A 13448-nucleotide genomic window follows, 5' to 3' on the forward strand; every position below is an offset into this window, starting at 1 on the left:
CATGACCTAATTTCCTGAAATTCATCTCTTTTGTTTTGGCAGTCTTACAAAATACATTTTGAAAACATTTAAAACTCAGATAACCAGGAGAGTAAAACTGGTTATAAATAGAAAAGATAATGAGCATTCATTTGATCATAAAAAAGAAATCTAAAATATTTTCCCTATTTTCTTATTTCTCTGCTTTATAAAGCACGAATCAGATGAACCACATGCTGCTAAATATTCTGCTTTTGCTCCCTCAGGATATTAACGTATTGTTTCTTTTAATTTCATTTAAATGTATGACTTTGAGATGTCTGGGGACGCTGTGCAGTGACAAGTTAATGATGGCATTATTAGGGAAGCTATCTGCTGAAAATTACCGTAACGGAGACTTGCGGGAAAGTCCACAGGCATCCCAAACACGTCCTGCCTTCGTTTTCAATAGGGAACTTCTCAAGTTCCCACACTGAGGGGAAAGCTCCCGCCAGGAACTCAGCACAAGATCCTCTGTGATTTCTCTACAATCTGATGAAAGTTACAGGCAGAAATTTGATGCTCACTGATGCACTGGTTTTCCACAATTTCATCAGGCTATATACATGGCACACTTAAAAATAATGGAAGTTTCTTTTCACAAGATGCAACAGTTCTACTATGGTTTTTCATGCATATTTACGTTTTCTTGCACCCTCTAAATGCAACATCGTTGACACTTCTCAGAATGAGGAAAAAAAATTAATAGGAAGATATTTCAACAGCAAAATAATACCTGTCAAAATCTGGTTTATATCACTCGGGATAATTTACAAGCATTCACGAGAAACATCTTTTTTAAATTAAAAGTTAAGTCAGAAGAATCCACACAGCATAAACGCATGCACATATGTATGTGTACACACAAAGAGTTTAAAAATTAAAAAGCAAATTTAAAGTGGTCATTAGTAACCCAAAAAGCACATATGGTTGACTTAGGGGTCCTATGGCAACCACTGATGGTTAGGTATAACTAATAATATTCTCTTAACACTGAAAAATTCTCAACAGTTCAAGGCAATCCAACTTTTTCCCTGCAGCCATACACTTTTGAAGTAGAATTGATATTGTTGTACCTCTTTCTCATGATCTGAAAACCAGCTGGTGTCTCTACTGGAACCTTGAGGCAAAATATGAACATCCACCAAGACAGCGAAGTTCCCACACTGGAGGGGAAAGAAAAAAAAGAAGAAAAAACATGTTGAACTATAGCTGCTGGAAGCACATGTTGAGCAGACGGGGAGATAAACAATCAGGTAAGCACATGCATCTGATTCAGAGTTACAGCAGGCTGAACATTAAATTCCACATAAATTGTGGAAGTTTATGAAGTACAGAATTAAAAATTTATCATTGTTTGTGGACTTAACAAGGAAAAAGATCATCAGACCTATCCTGGATAGCTCACTGAAATGTTTATATGACAAGCACAAGTATGTGAAATTTTCTTCTGCTACCTAAATGCCACTTTTAAAACTCAGTTCAAGCAAATTTTAGTGTGTGAAAAATTAGCTATTACTTCACCATACTCATGCCATTCTATTTTCTGGAAATTTGGTACCACATTAATTATCTAGTTGGTGTTTTAAATTTATGAAGTACTTAAAAATTCAGCATCTTAGAAGTCTTTTCCTTTCTTCAAGCTACCCAATGTAATGTAAAGAACAGCAAGTTTGAAGGATTTGTCAGTGGATATTTGGTAGTTACCACATCTGTCATTTAGCCAATATTATGAATGGTGCTTTGAAGGCTCACATATTACTAAACAGTTGTTAGGATGATAAAGGCTACGTCCCAAGACACATCAGCTATTTCTGAAATTCTTTGAGAGGTTTTGATTGAGGACAATGACATACAAGGGTTATTTTCTTTCACTGCTCCATCAATCATTATAATGAACTGACAGAAGGAAGAGTGAATGGCATGAACACACCCCAGTTTCACTGGGCACTAATTCACTCCTGCCTGCTTTTCTGCACAGAGATATGGGGCATTACCAGCTAATGGGTTCCCTTTTATCTACAGTAACCCAGCACCAAATCTCACTCAGACACCTTTAACTAAACAACGTGCGAGGTAAAAGCCAATTTCATCATTCTGGCTTGGCTGCTTGTGGCTCATCTGTGATGCAATGAACTCTGTGAGAGGACTGGACATGTGCAGTCATGGCAATTGCACATCCGGAATGTCTGATGGAATAGAAACAACATCCTGATCCCAGACAAACCTCACATGTGCATGGACCATCCAAAGTGAGATGGGGCTCCTTTCAAGAGATGTTGCAGTGCTCACTTCCTGTCCTCACTCAGTCTCTCCATATTTGCGCTTCACTGCCAAACATCTGCAAAGCCCAGCCTCAGAATCCCAACTGCTAACAGTTAGCTCTAGAAACAGTGTGATATATGGTAATGGACTCTGATTTTACATCACCTACAGTCTAAGGGGTACATCTATATTTCATGCTTATGGTATAGCACAAATACAGTTATTGAGGGTACCCTTACCTATACCACTAGCACTATGAGCAACAAGATCCATTTTATTAATCATAAGAGCATATTTGGTAAATTTAAAACCTCTTGGTTTATAAAGCACTTGGATCTGCACACAGAAGTTTCTAAATAATGATTCAAATATAATTTAAATGTAATTCATGGTCAACCTTGTATTGTAGCTAGAATGCAAAAGTTTGGCAAATGAGACAGGCACTGTGGAATCATTTTGAGAAACTTCTAAATTACTTATAGGTATCAGTCACTGAAAGAGCAGAATGCTTTGATCTATTGTATCAAAAGGCTTCTCTTTCCTCCAGAGAACCAAGAATTGCCAGATGGCTGCAACAGCAAACCTTTCCAAGCTTTAAATGGATGACAAAATATCTCACAAAAATCTCTAGTGAATCATTAGTCAGCTCCAGCAAACTTTAAATTGACTACTGAACTTCCAAGTTAGCAGACGCTGCAGATTATAAAGTGAAAGCCAGTAAATTATTCATGGTTCAGCACTAATAACAACAAACAAGTAGTTGATACATCAAGAAAATTCAAATTATCAAATGCTCCATGTTAACTGGCATCATTTTCTATTGACTACAAAACTTTATACAGAGACACTGATGCAAAGTATAGACCTGTTTTTCAAGGAGAGGGAATGCTTGTAATTATTTTCTTCTGAATGGCACTGTTTGTCTCAGTTGCCAATCTTGAAACAACTGGGAAAAAAGAAAATAAGAAACCACATTCAAAACTATACAATAGAACAGTTAAAATTATCTTTAAACTTTTACAAACACCAAACATTTGTAGCACTTCAAAGAAAAAACAAAGATATAAATAGTGGATGAGTCCTTGTAATAGACAAGGTTTCCCCATGGAAGATTTCTATCCCTCTGAGCTTTATAGCTCTTCTTGTAGACAGCACACCTGGGAATATTTCAATAGCCACAAGCCAACAGTTTTGCCACTCAATCACAACAGTTTTGGGACAGGACACAGAGAAGCATAACTGGCACAGGCAAATAGGAAAATGGGGAATCAGAGAATAGAAGCACAGACCTTCCCAAGACTCACTACTCCTATTTTTCTTATGTCCTGGACATGATATGAGTGACAGCTCCCATGCAGGCTCCCCTGCATTCCTGAGCTACACAACACCTGGTAGAGCTACACCTGTATTTATGCTTCATGTGCCTTCACAGGGTGTAGGTCTGTGGATGATGTTTATACTGAGCAGCTCAATACAACTTTGGCTGCTCCAGCAGCTAAGGACAAGCACAGAATAAATGCCAATACAAATAAATGCAGGGAACAGAGGCAAGTGAAGGAAAAATGTACAGTTTGTATTAGCAGATCTGATCCTCTTATGGAAGTTTCTATTTTTATTTTTATTCTGATGACATGCAATTCCGTGAAAATACTTGTTTTTATTTCAGTGGAAATGAAGCATTCCCAGTCAATGTGGCTGCAAGATGCAACTCGTGACTCCTAAGTACCACAACTGAAAGCCAAACAAAAGGAACGGCAACTTCTAATTTCATACTTTCAACATCCATCTCAAAATTTGCACTGAAAATTGTTCTTTGAGGTGTGATTGTCAAAACTGAAACTTGAATGCCTGATTTGATGGGAAACACATTTGTCAAGAATCAATAGGAAAACATTTCACTCAAAAATTAAAGACAGAAGCAGATGCTTCAATTTGATATCCCCCATAATTCTAGATTTCAAAAACTCTTCATTTTTACAAGCTGTTTTTAATGCTCACATTCTTACTGTAACAGCCTAATGACATTCATTGTGTTACTAAACAAAGGACTTTAAATGATCTCAGAATGTTGTTAGTGTATTGTTGTACAGCTATGGCATTTAATTCAGAACATATTTTCAGAAATCAAATTGTTTATACAAATACATCAAACACTTCATAGACTCTGCAAATTGAAAATATAACCAGACATGTAATGTAAACAGAACAAAGCCCAACACAAAGTGGTCAGTCATGCAAAGTCATCTGTTCATAACCTGCTGAAACCTTGAAATAAGCACATATTAGATGGTGAATTATTACTGCAAATCCCCCTATGAGTAAATAAACCCAAATAACTGCTTTTTATTGCTATATTCATTTTCACAATCAGCAGGCTCCTTCTTGGGTACTCTTGTTTCTTTAAACTGCATCACTTAAACAGCACAAAACCAATCCTTATAAACAGAAAGTCCTTGGGATGCTGGAGATGAGCATGGTGGGTTTGTACTCAGTTACAGCACTCCAAATGTGCTGTATCATTAAAGCAGACATGAGTGGAGAACCAGCCTCCCAAGACACACATTAGGGTTTCCCATTTCTGCGATTACGGATGTGGACTGGAGGGTCTGAATTAATTGAAGCTGAGTTGGAACAGAAACATCTCAGAGTTTGGCTGGCTTTTGGGATGGGCAGGAAGGAGCTAAGCTAGAACCCTCACACTCAACACTCCAAAACTGCTCTATGATGAACATATAGGAACTGTTTTTCTACTTTCCCTCTTCCCTGAGCACTGTGATACTCTGATGTTACAGAGTAGAGTCCTAGATGATGCCTAGAGTTAAAATAAAATAAAAAAATATATAGAATTCATTCCAATGACCACTCAAAAAATGTCACTGGAAGCCCTTTCTGGCATTGTGACAAAATTGATAGGACATATCATCAGTCTCTAGAATGCAAAAGCACAGCCAAGAGATTCTGTGGGAAAAAAAATCAAATAAACCACATGTAAGTTTATGTGAAATATCTTGTCTTAAAATAGACAGGAAAATTTAAACATTTTCCATCCTCTCTAAGTTCTTTCTGAAAATCAGTAAGTGCTCTGCACTGAGTCAAACAAGTTCTAATATCTACAGTATGGAGTATAATTATGACCAATTAATCATTGATCTATACACTGTGACACTCTCTAATGAAAAAAAAATATGTTTTCTGGGCTTATTAGTTTTTTCTCCTCCTTTATCTTTCTAGTCCCAATGAAAATTATGTGTTTTCCTATTGTTTATACTATTAGCACCAATGATTTACAATATTTAGACTTTTTCTCTTATACAACAGGCAAAAATCACTTAAGCAAGTGAGCATACAGCACAAGAGATGCATTTGTCATTATACAACATTAATTTAACTTTCATTTACAAGTGTATGTAGCAGCACAGTAATTTGAGGTAATGCACAGTTTCCAAAACATTGGGACACTGTTCCAGTACTTAAATGACTCAACCTGTATAAACACAGGAGTCAGGATAGGTATTTATGTCACACCACTACTGACGGCTATCAGGGGACAAAGGAATTTTGGTGACTGCTAACACTGTACATTTCTTATTTTTTTTTTTTTAAGTAAAGTTACAATTTGATAAGTGTATGATTTTTCCAAGAATCTCCCAGGTTTTTTTCATTGTTGCCCCTTTTTTTTTTTGGGGGGGGGGGGAGGTCATCCTTCTAGGGGAAAAAAAACCAAAAACAAGTCAGGGGGGTGGGGGGTGGAAATAATAAATTTTTTTGCACCAGGGAGCAAAGCTGAGCAGAAATAGTGATTCCCTAGTTAATGCTCAAGCAAGGTGTTTCTCCAACTCTGTTTCAGATGGTTTTAGGCACCAACAGATCACCAGTGAATGCTTTTACTGGTATGAGATAAATCAGGAGCTCATCTAACAAGAGGTACTGGCAATAACAGAAAAATTCCTCAACAGCTGATACAGAAACAGAACAGAGGAGAGAAGCCTCCAGAAGAAGCCAAGAGCAGAATCCCTCCAGGAAGTCATGACACAAGTCCACTCTTAAATGCTCAAGAAATATGATGCAAATGTCAGAGGGAAAAAGGGTATATTCATTCCACTTTTGACCTTTTTTCTGGATAAGAGCTGCTTGGTTCTGGAAATCCTACAAAGCTTGTACTTTGTTAGAAATTTATATCCTGAAGTTGTAGAACTGTATCAACAAATAAATCCTTCTTATTAAAGAAGGATTATAGCCATCAACTAACATCACCTAGATCTTTTAAATTCCCTGCTTTCAAAGATCTATGGGGTCACTGCAACAGTAAAAACAGAGCAGCAGATCAAGGGCAGTGGCATAATGGAGTCTAAGTAGAAGATCTATCCTCAAAGATAGCTGTCCTAAATTATACACAGATTCAGCAGGAATTGGACAATCTAAAATGCAGTCAGACTTTCCAAAAGCAGGGAGGAAATTCCCCCTTTTATAACCTGCACACGAGTTATATCTAAGTAATTTTTCACAAGTGGTTGGCTTGCTTTTTTTATAAGTATAGTTTATGTGTGAGGAATTCCTGAAAGGAGGAGTGTTTAATTTTCCAGTATCTTAGTGGAAGAAAAAAAGCAGTTATCTGAAAATTCAATCAATAAGCCATAGGTACATTAAGATCACATTAAGAGGTTCCCATGCCAGGCAAAGAGGTGTAAGCAGAGAACAAGCCTTCAGAACAATCTTTTGACAAATGTGGCCTGACAACTCATGAAACTAGGATGCAACATCAAGGCAGCATTTTAGACTCTTACCAGATGCAGATGGACAGGATATTAAACTTAAGGAATGATGGGAAAAAGAAAACAAGAAATACTTGTGAATGATTCAACCCTTAGGAAAACACAAAAAACACTAAGGAGTTTCAGATCTGATGGAGATGTGTATGATACTGGAGAATTCAAATTAAGGACTAACACTGTTAAAGCACATAATCGTGAGTGATCCACCCAAATCAACAGATTAAAATAAATTCATGAAGACAACTCCTTCAGAAAACCAAGTACCTGCTGAGGTAAAGGAGCTGCATGTTTTTAGCAACGTAAAATGCTGCAGTGCAAACAGAGCCTTCAGTTCATCACCCACAGCCAGGCTAAGCAGTAATTACTTAATCTAAACATCTGAACTGGTCTCGGAGAACTGCTCTATCAGGTACAATGTCGAAAAAGAGGCCTAAATTGCATGAGAGAATTAAGCTTAATTTAGGTTGTCAATCTGTGCTGGTCTGATCCCAATTCCGTAGGAGGTTTTGTAGCCCACATATTGAAAAGAGTCATGTAGTTGGAGCTCGAACAATTGCAAAAAGCAAGTTTTTCCTTGGGGCTAAGTCTCCAAGTAACAGTGCAATCTCACCATCGCTTTGAAAGGATTTACACCATGTCCCTGCCTGTGTCGGGACTGATCCAGAAAAACAGAAATAGCAGCACAGTATTTGCTCAAGATAATAAAAAGATAATTTGAGATTCCAACAAGCTGCTTTCACTCTCTTATTGTAAAGTATTGTTCTAAAAACTGTGGTATTTTTTAAATCATTGTGAGCAAGCAATGATGAAATACCCATGTCTGCAACAACCTGCTTTTGTGTTGGGGAAGGTGAGTGGCCATATGAACTGGGGAGGTGAAAATATTCACAATCTACCCAAATGAAATTAATTCTTAATTGTAAATTTTTAAAGACACTGCCTAGGGCTTAGGCACACCAACAGAGTGCCACAGGATAACTATTGTGTATCACCTGATCATTGATAAGTGGGTGTAGATAAGGATTATTCCCTTACTGAGCTCTTACCCTGAGCTATCAATAATAATAATGATAAAAATTTGTTATTATGAAAGTAATTCCTAAGAAGAATTGCCCTGACATTGCTGTACTAAACTGGAATTAGGGACATTCTTAGAGGTTCTACAAAGTCATTGCTGGGATTTTGTTTCTTTCCCAGGTGGAAAAGAAAAGGAACTCATACACACCTTGTACAAAACACTCTGCATAGCAGAATTATTCGGTTTGTAATTATCAGATCCTACAGCAGTAGGTATCAAAACAACTGCAATGACTACTAAAGCTAACAGAACCCCTAAAGACTGCCAACTGTAACATGACAATATAATTTTTTAAAGAAATAACAGCCAGTAATAAAAAGGTTTGAGGGCCTTTTTCATATGTTCAACTTGTTAAAAGATTTTCACGGGTTTTCCCATACACATTTTACATGCTGTATTTTAATATTAATCTGCCAGATTTAAGCATCAACAAAAGATCAACAAGTATGTATTGGCAAGCTACTGATGGATTTGTTCACATGAAAAGAGCCACCACACAAGAGGGCTGAGGAAATTAGCAATGTGCCACTTAATTTTATGTGTTTCTGCATATACCAGAAAATGAGGTGCAATAAAAATTAGGTGGAGACACCACCCTCAGTATCTTCTAACAGAAACTCTGTCAGAGGAAACAAACCCAGACGTCAGAGAGTATGAGAACACAATTTACAAGCTTCCTGTAAGGTGAAGCAGAGGCAAACCACAGTGTTTGTTTCACAAGGTAACGTGCCCTTTGCTGGGGTGAAGGAGCAGCAGTTCTCCAGCACATGATGCACCCACAAATATATTTCTGAATTATTTGTCCAACAGCTGCAGGGATGGGCTGACTTCCCTCTCATAAAAACAGAACGGGGAAGTGAGGGCCGGTCCCACACAGGAAATTGTTCCATGTGTCCAATTTTTCAATTATTTCAGATTCATTTTTATTCTAAGAGATGAGGTCTCACCTTGTCTGAAATTCCCGTCCTTCCCTGCCTCTCCTGGAAACGTTACCTACCGCAGCACGCAGCTACTGAAGGGGGAAGCAGGAGGCAATGCAAAACCAAACCCAACATCTGCGGCCCATGTTTCAATATAAAATATTTGCAGATGCTAAATCTTTAAGCCAGAATAATTTAACAGATTAAAGATACACTGATCGCACACGATCGGATTTTTAAGACAAAAACATAAAGCAAAAGTATTTTTATTTGCTAAAAAAGTATAGCAAGCCAAACTTCTTAATACTGTTAAATTTACTGAAATGGTTGAAATGTTGTGTTTTCCAAGTACGTAAAAGAAGTACTTTTAACTCTCTATTTTAACTAATTTGTCTAAACCCAGCCAGGAAAGTTTCAGAACAGCAAGAAAGCTTTTTCAGAAACAGCAGAAGAAAAAAGTGACTCATGCTGAAAAAGGCGTATTACAAAAGTGACACCCTTTGGACAAAATCCTTCTATTAAGTGGGAGCATATTAAGTCAGCACACAGCAGAAGAGGAAAGTTCAACAAAATATTCAGTGTTATATCTGCAAAGGTACAAGAGAAGAAACAGATGAGTCTTTCAAATGAACAAGTGATGCTCTAAATCTTACTGCTGAAAAAGCAGAATCAGATGATGGAGAATACATCATATTTCAAAATGGAAACAGATCAGCAAAAACCTCAAGCAATTACCAGCTGGCAAGCAAAGGGATATAATTTTTATAATGTCAAAGAAAAAAAGATTTATTTCATCTGGCATTGAACAGAGTATATAATAAAGAGACTTTATACTTAAATAAAAAGAAAAAAAATAGAAGCAACAAGCAATTTATAAAAATAGGTAAAATATGGAACACAGTTGAACACTGAGGAGTTGGCAAAAAGCAAGGATGGATCGTGAAAAGTACCTGGTGGAGTGTTTGTCACCAGAAAAGCTCCTGGGACTAAACAATAAGCTGCTAAGGAAGCCCTTTTCCCATTTGCCTCCATCTTACATCTCCCACAGTTAGCACCAACCAGAGTTGAGCAGGTATAGCTGTCCCCTACCTGAAACAGTTTTGATTCAACATCTGTTTTAAAATGCATCCTACAATCTAGTGAGTCTGACAGAATTAAATAGGAAGTGACCATTCATATATCTCTCCTAACAAACCTAAGTGGTAACCTCTGGGAGGAGAGCAGGGCAATGAGAAGCAGGTGGTGGATGACAAGACCTTAACTTAAATCAGATGCAGCTCAAAAAGTGCACCTGACTCTGCTCCAACCTGGGGCCTTCAGGAGGCCCCTGTAACCCATCCCTGACCTCTAAGGAAGGCAGGTGAGTACAGCATTAGATTGCATAGGTTAATTAATATTTATTTACATGCCCCTGGCAGGCACACCAAAGATTTCGAATTCATAAAATTATCCTTCTGCAAATATTCTCCTTCCCACAACACAATTTCTGGAGCTGGGAAGTGTTGACTATTCTTCTAAAAATTTACAAAAGTCAGTTAATTGACTCCAGTCTCTTCCAATAGAGGAAAGGAAGATCCAAACAAAGTGTGATTGTTTCTAACATGAAAACATTTTAAAAACCAAATTCAGTACTTTACATAAGTAGAGCTTAATCTCTAACTGGCTTTGTTGCTTTCTACAATTCTTTTGCACACTAAGTGCACTAATAGGTATTATATTCACATGTGGTCAATCACATAATGAAAACCCAAGGAAAAACACTTGTGAAAAACACAATATACAGACATCATGGGTAACACATTGCTCATTTTCACCTATTATGAGGAATAATAGAAACAACATGCTCCTAAGATTTCAGAGAAGCTCCATTTTACAGAGGGAGAGTGGTGGATTGGCAAGAAGGACTGATTTATTCCCAAAAAACATTTCTGTTTCACTGGGATCAAAAAAGCTGTTGCATTAAAGAAAATATGACGTAATTTTAGTACAGTCAAAAAGCACTACCAGTACCTAGAATTTCAAGTGCTATTTAGAAATGCCTTTTAAAAAAGCTTAAGTTTTACATTTCAAAGCCTTTGTATTATTTTTTTCCCCAAGTTTCCTGTGGATTATGTTACTAATTGGAAATATGTGGGAAATATTTCCCACAATTATGTTTAGAAAAATTCCACTGATAATTAGCACCAATCCTCATACATGTGGAAAACATTAAAATCACTGAAAATGATAAATAGCATTGATTTTATGCAAGAAAATGTAGACATTAAATATATAAAACATTATATTGGGTCCATACTGACCCATATAGTCTGACAGCAACAAGATATGTACACAAATAGGTTAAAAACATAAGCAAATAATACTACTTTCTTCACCAGATGTGTTAGACTTTTGTCAACATGAGACCCTGGGTTTTATATCTCATAGGCTGCATCTGTGTTTGGAAATCATCAGTGATTGTTTTGTCCCAGAGTTTGTGAACTGGTTTATAAAACCACTTGAATATTTGCATCCACAACATCCTGTGGTAAATCCAATCCCACGTGCACTAAGAATCACATGTTCTAGTTCATTTCAAATCATCATGTCATTTAATACTTGGAGACATTTTGCCCAACTGCAATTTACCCTTTCACAACTCAGCTCCCTTCTCAGGTCCTTTACAAATACAGCATCCACCCAGAGTTCCCTGTTTGACTCCAGTACTGCTTTCATCCTTCAGCCAGGGAATCTGTGAGGGACCTTCTTTTTCAGCTCGCTTCAACAGCCTTTGGTGAAGCACCTTGTCAGTCCCTTCTGGAGGATCTCAATGGGTTATGGCAGACAGATTTCCCTGTTCTTACACTCACTTGCTCCTGTAAAGGTGCCAGAAGGTTGTGATGCATGACTTCTGTTTACAATGAGTGTTTTGACTTTTTCCCAATGTATTACACTGATCCTGATATCCATTCATTCTGCCCCACTGGAGTTTGTGCTGATTTGCACAATACAGAGGTCAAACACTGAATGACAATTTTCTATTCCTATCACTCAAGACACTCTCACATACGTGGAGCAAGGATAGTTTAACAAGAGCAACATCTGCCAAAGTTTATTTTTCACACGTATTCTAAAAGGTGGCTTTCTGTGTACTTATTCCAGTGCAGAGTACAAATTAACTAAAACTAAATAAATTAACAAACAATATTAATACCTGTTGTTCCTTTTGCAGCTGAGGACATGATGATACTGGAAAATTAGTTTCCAAAGTTAATGCATGTGTTTCAAAAAGGTCAGCTTTTTAACATATTACTAAATAGCAAAACTCTACAAATGCATCTTAGCACCCTGTCCTGTTGTGTGCAAATACAGAGAATCATGCTTAAGCTAATGTCTTGTCCTTCAGGAGGCTAATTCTGCTTCACTTGTCTTCCAAATTCCTCCTATAATGAACAAAACTGCTGAAAAAGACCCCACCTTCTGTAAACAGTCCCTTAAAATTCTTAGTTTTATCATTTTCTATCAAAAAAATACATATATATGTACATTCACCAGGTTTTTTCTCCCTGTCCATCTGCAACCCAATTGCAAAAAACTGCTATAGGTAACCTAATTCTTCCATGAAATTTTTCGTGAATTTAAGTTCAAGACTTTCTCCACACCTGCCAAGGTCAAAATTCCTCCTTAATGCATCTTCTAAAGAGGCAAGGGCTACAGTAAAACTGACAGCACAAAGCAGCTCAATAAATTCAGCTATGTCATCTATTATCGGGTATCTAAGATGTCACCTGGCTGAATTAAATCTTGCTTAATTGCAATGTTTATGTTTACCCAGCAAGATGTTAAAATGGAAAATTAAAACTGAATTACTTAACATGTCTGCAGCACACCTAATTTTCCACAACCTGTATCCACCTGCTTTAGCCTTCCAAAGGTGAAAGAAACAGAGTTTAAAGGCAACAACCTTCCCTGCTCACTGTATTGAAACTTAATGCCTATAATCAATAAAAATGAGAGAATCATCACTGTCAACTCTTCATCTCTCCTGAGGAGTAAGCAAATCATTATCATCAGTTCTAATACTGCTTCTCTGAAAAATCAAATTTGGAGAGTGATGCAGCATTTGCATTAATAAAATCAGTGCATTTGACTTTACACAAAGCAACAATCAGCTGCTAGAGATGTAAAAACTTAGGCCCAGATTACACTCCATGCCAACAAAAACAACTGTTCCTTAGCTTAGCTAGTCCTTTTAATTTATTGCCATAGCATGGAGATATAACTCTTATTTGCAATCAACAACAACAAAAAAATAATAAATTGGTGCATCAGCCTAAGAGAAGACTTTTTTCCCTGCTTGCTCAAGTTCTGGTCTATATCACTCTCAGTTCCCAAGCCTCTTTCCACCTCTCCTTA

General features: G+C 37.1%; 1 protein-coding gene across 36 annotated transcripts in view; it reads right to left on the reverse strand.

Moving 5' to 3' along the window:
* SLX4IP (SLX4 interacting protein) overlaps window positions 1-13448 on the reverse strand; it is an 86876-nt gene that overhangs the window by 50177 nt on the left and 23251 nt on the right. For 26 of the 36 annotated variants that reach the window (XR_015281813.1, XR_015281818.1, XR_015281812.1 and 23 more), the window contains one exon: window positions 1095-1184. Coding sequence is in view for 20 of the 36 variants with exons in the window: in XM_086873095.1 (XP_086729221.1) it covers window positions 1095-1184 (90 nt within the window). In the remaining 16 variants the exon portion in view is untranslated. Of the gene's footprint in view, window positions 1-365; window positions 511-1094; window positions 1185-3148; window positions 3230-13448 lie in introns of all 36 variants that reach the window. The other 10 variants (XM_086873266.1, XM_086873226.1, XM_086873239.1 and 7 more) reach the window with 3 other exon arrangements.

The sequence above is a fragment of the Cyanistes caeruleus genome, chromosome 2, assembly GCF_971803275.1.
Source record: "Cyanistes caeruleus chromosome 2, bCyaCae1.hap1.1, whole genome shotgun sequence".
NCBI classification, from domain to species: domain Eukaryota; kingdom Metazoa; phylum Chordata; class Aves; order Passeriformes; family Paridae; genus Cyanistes; species Cyanistes caeruleus.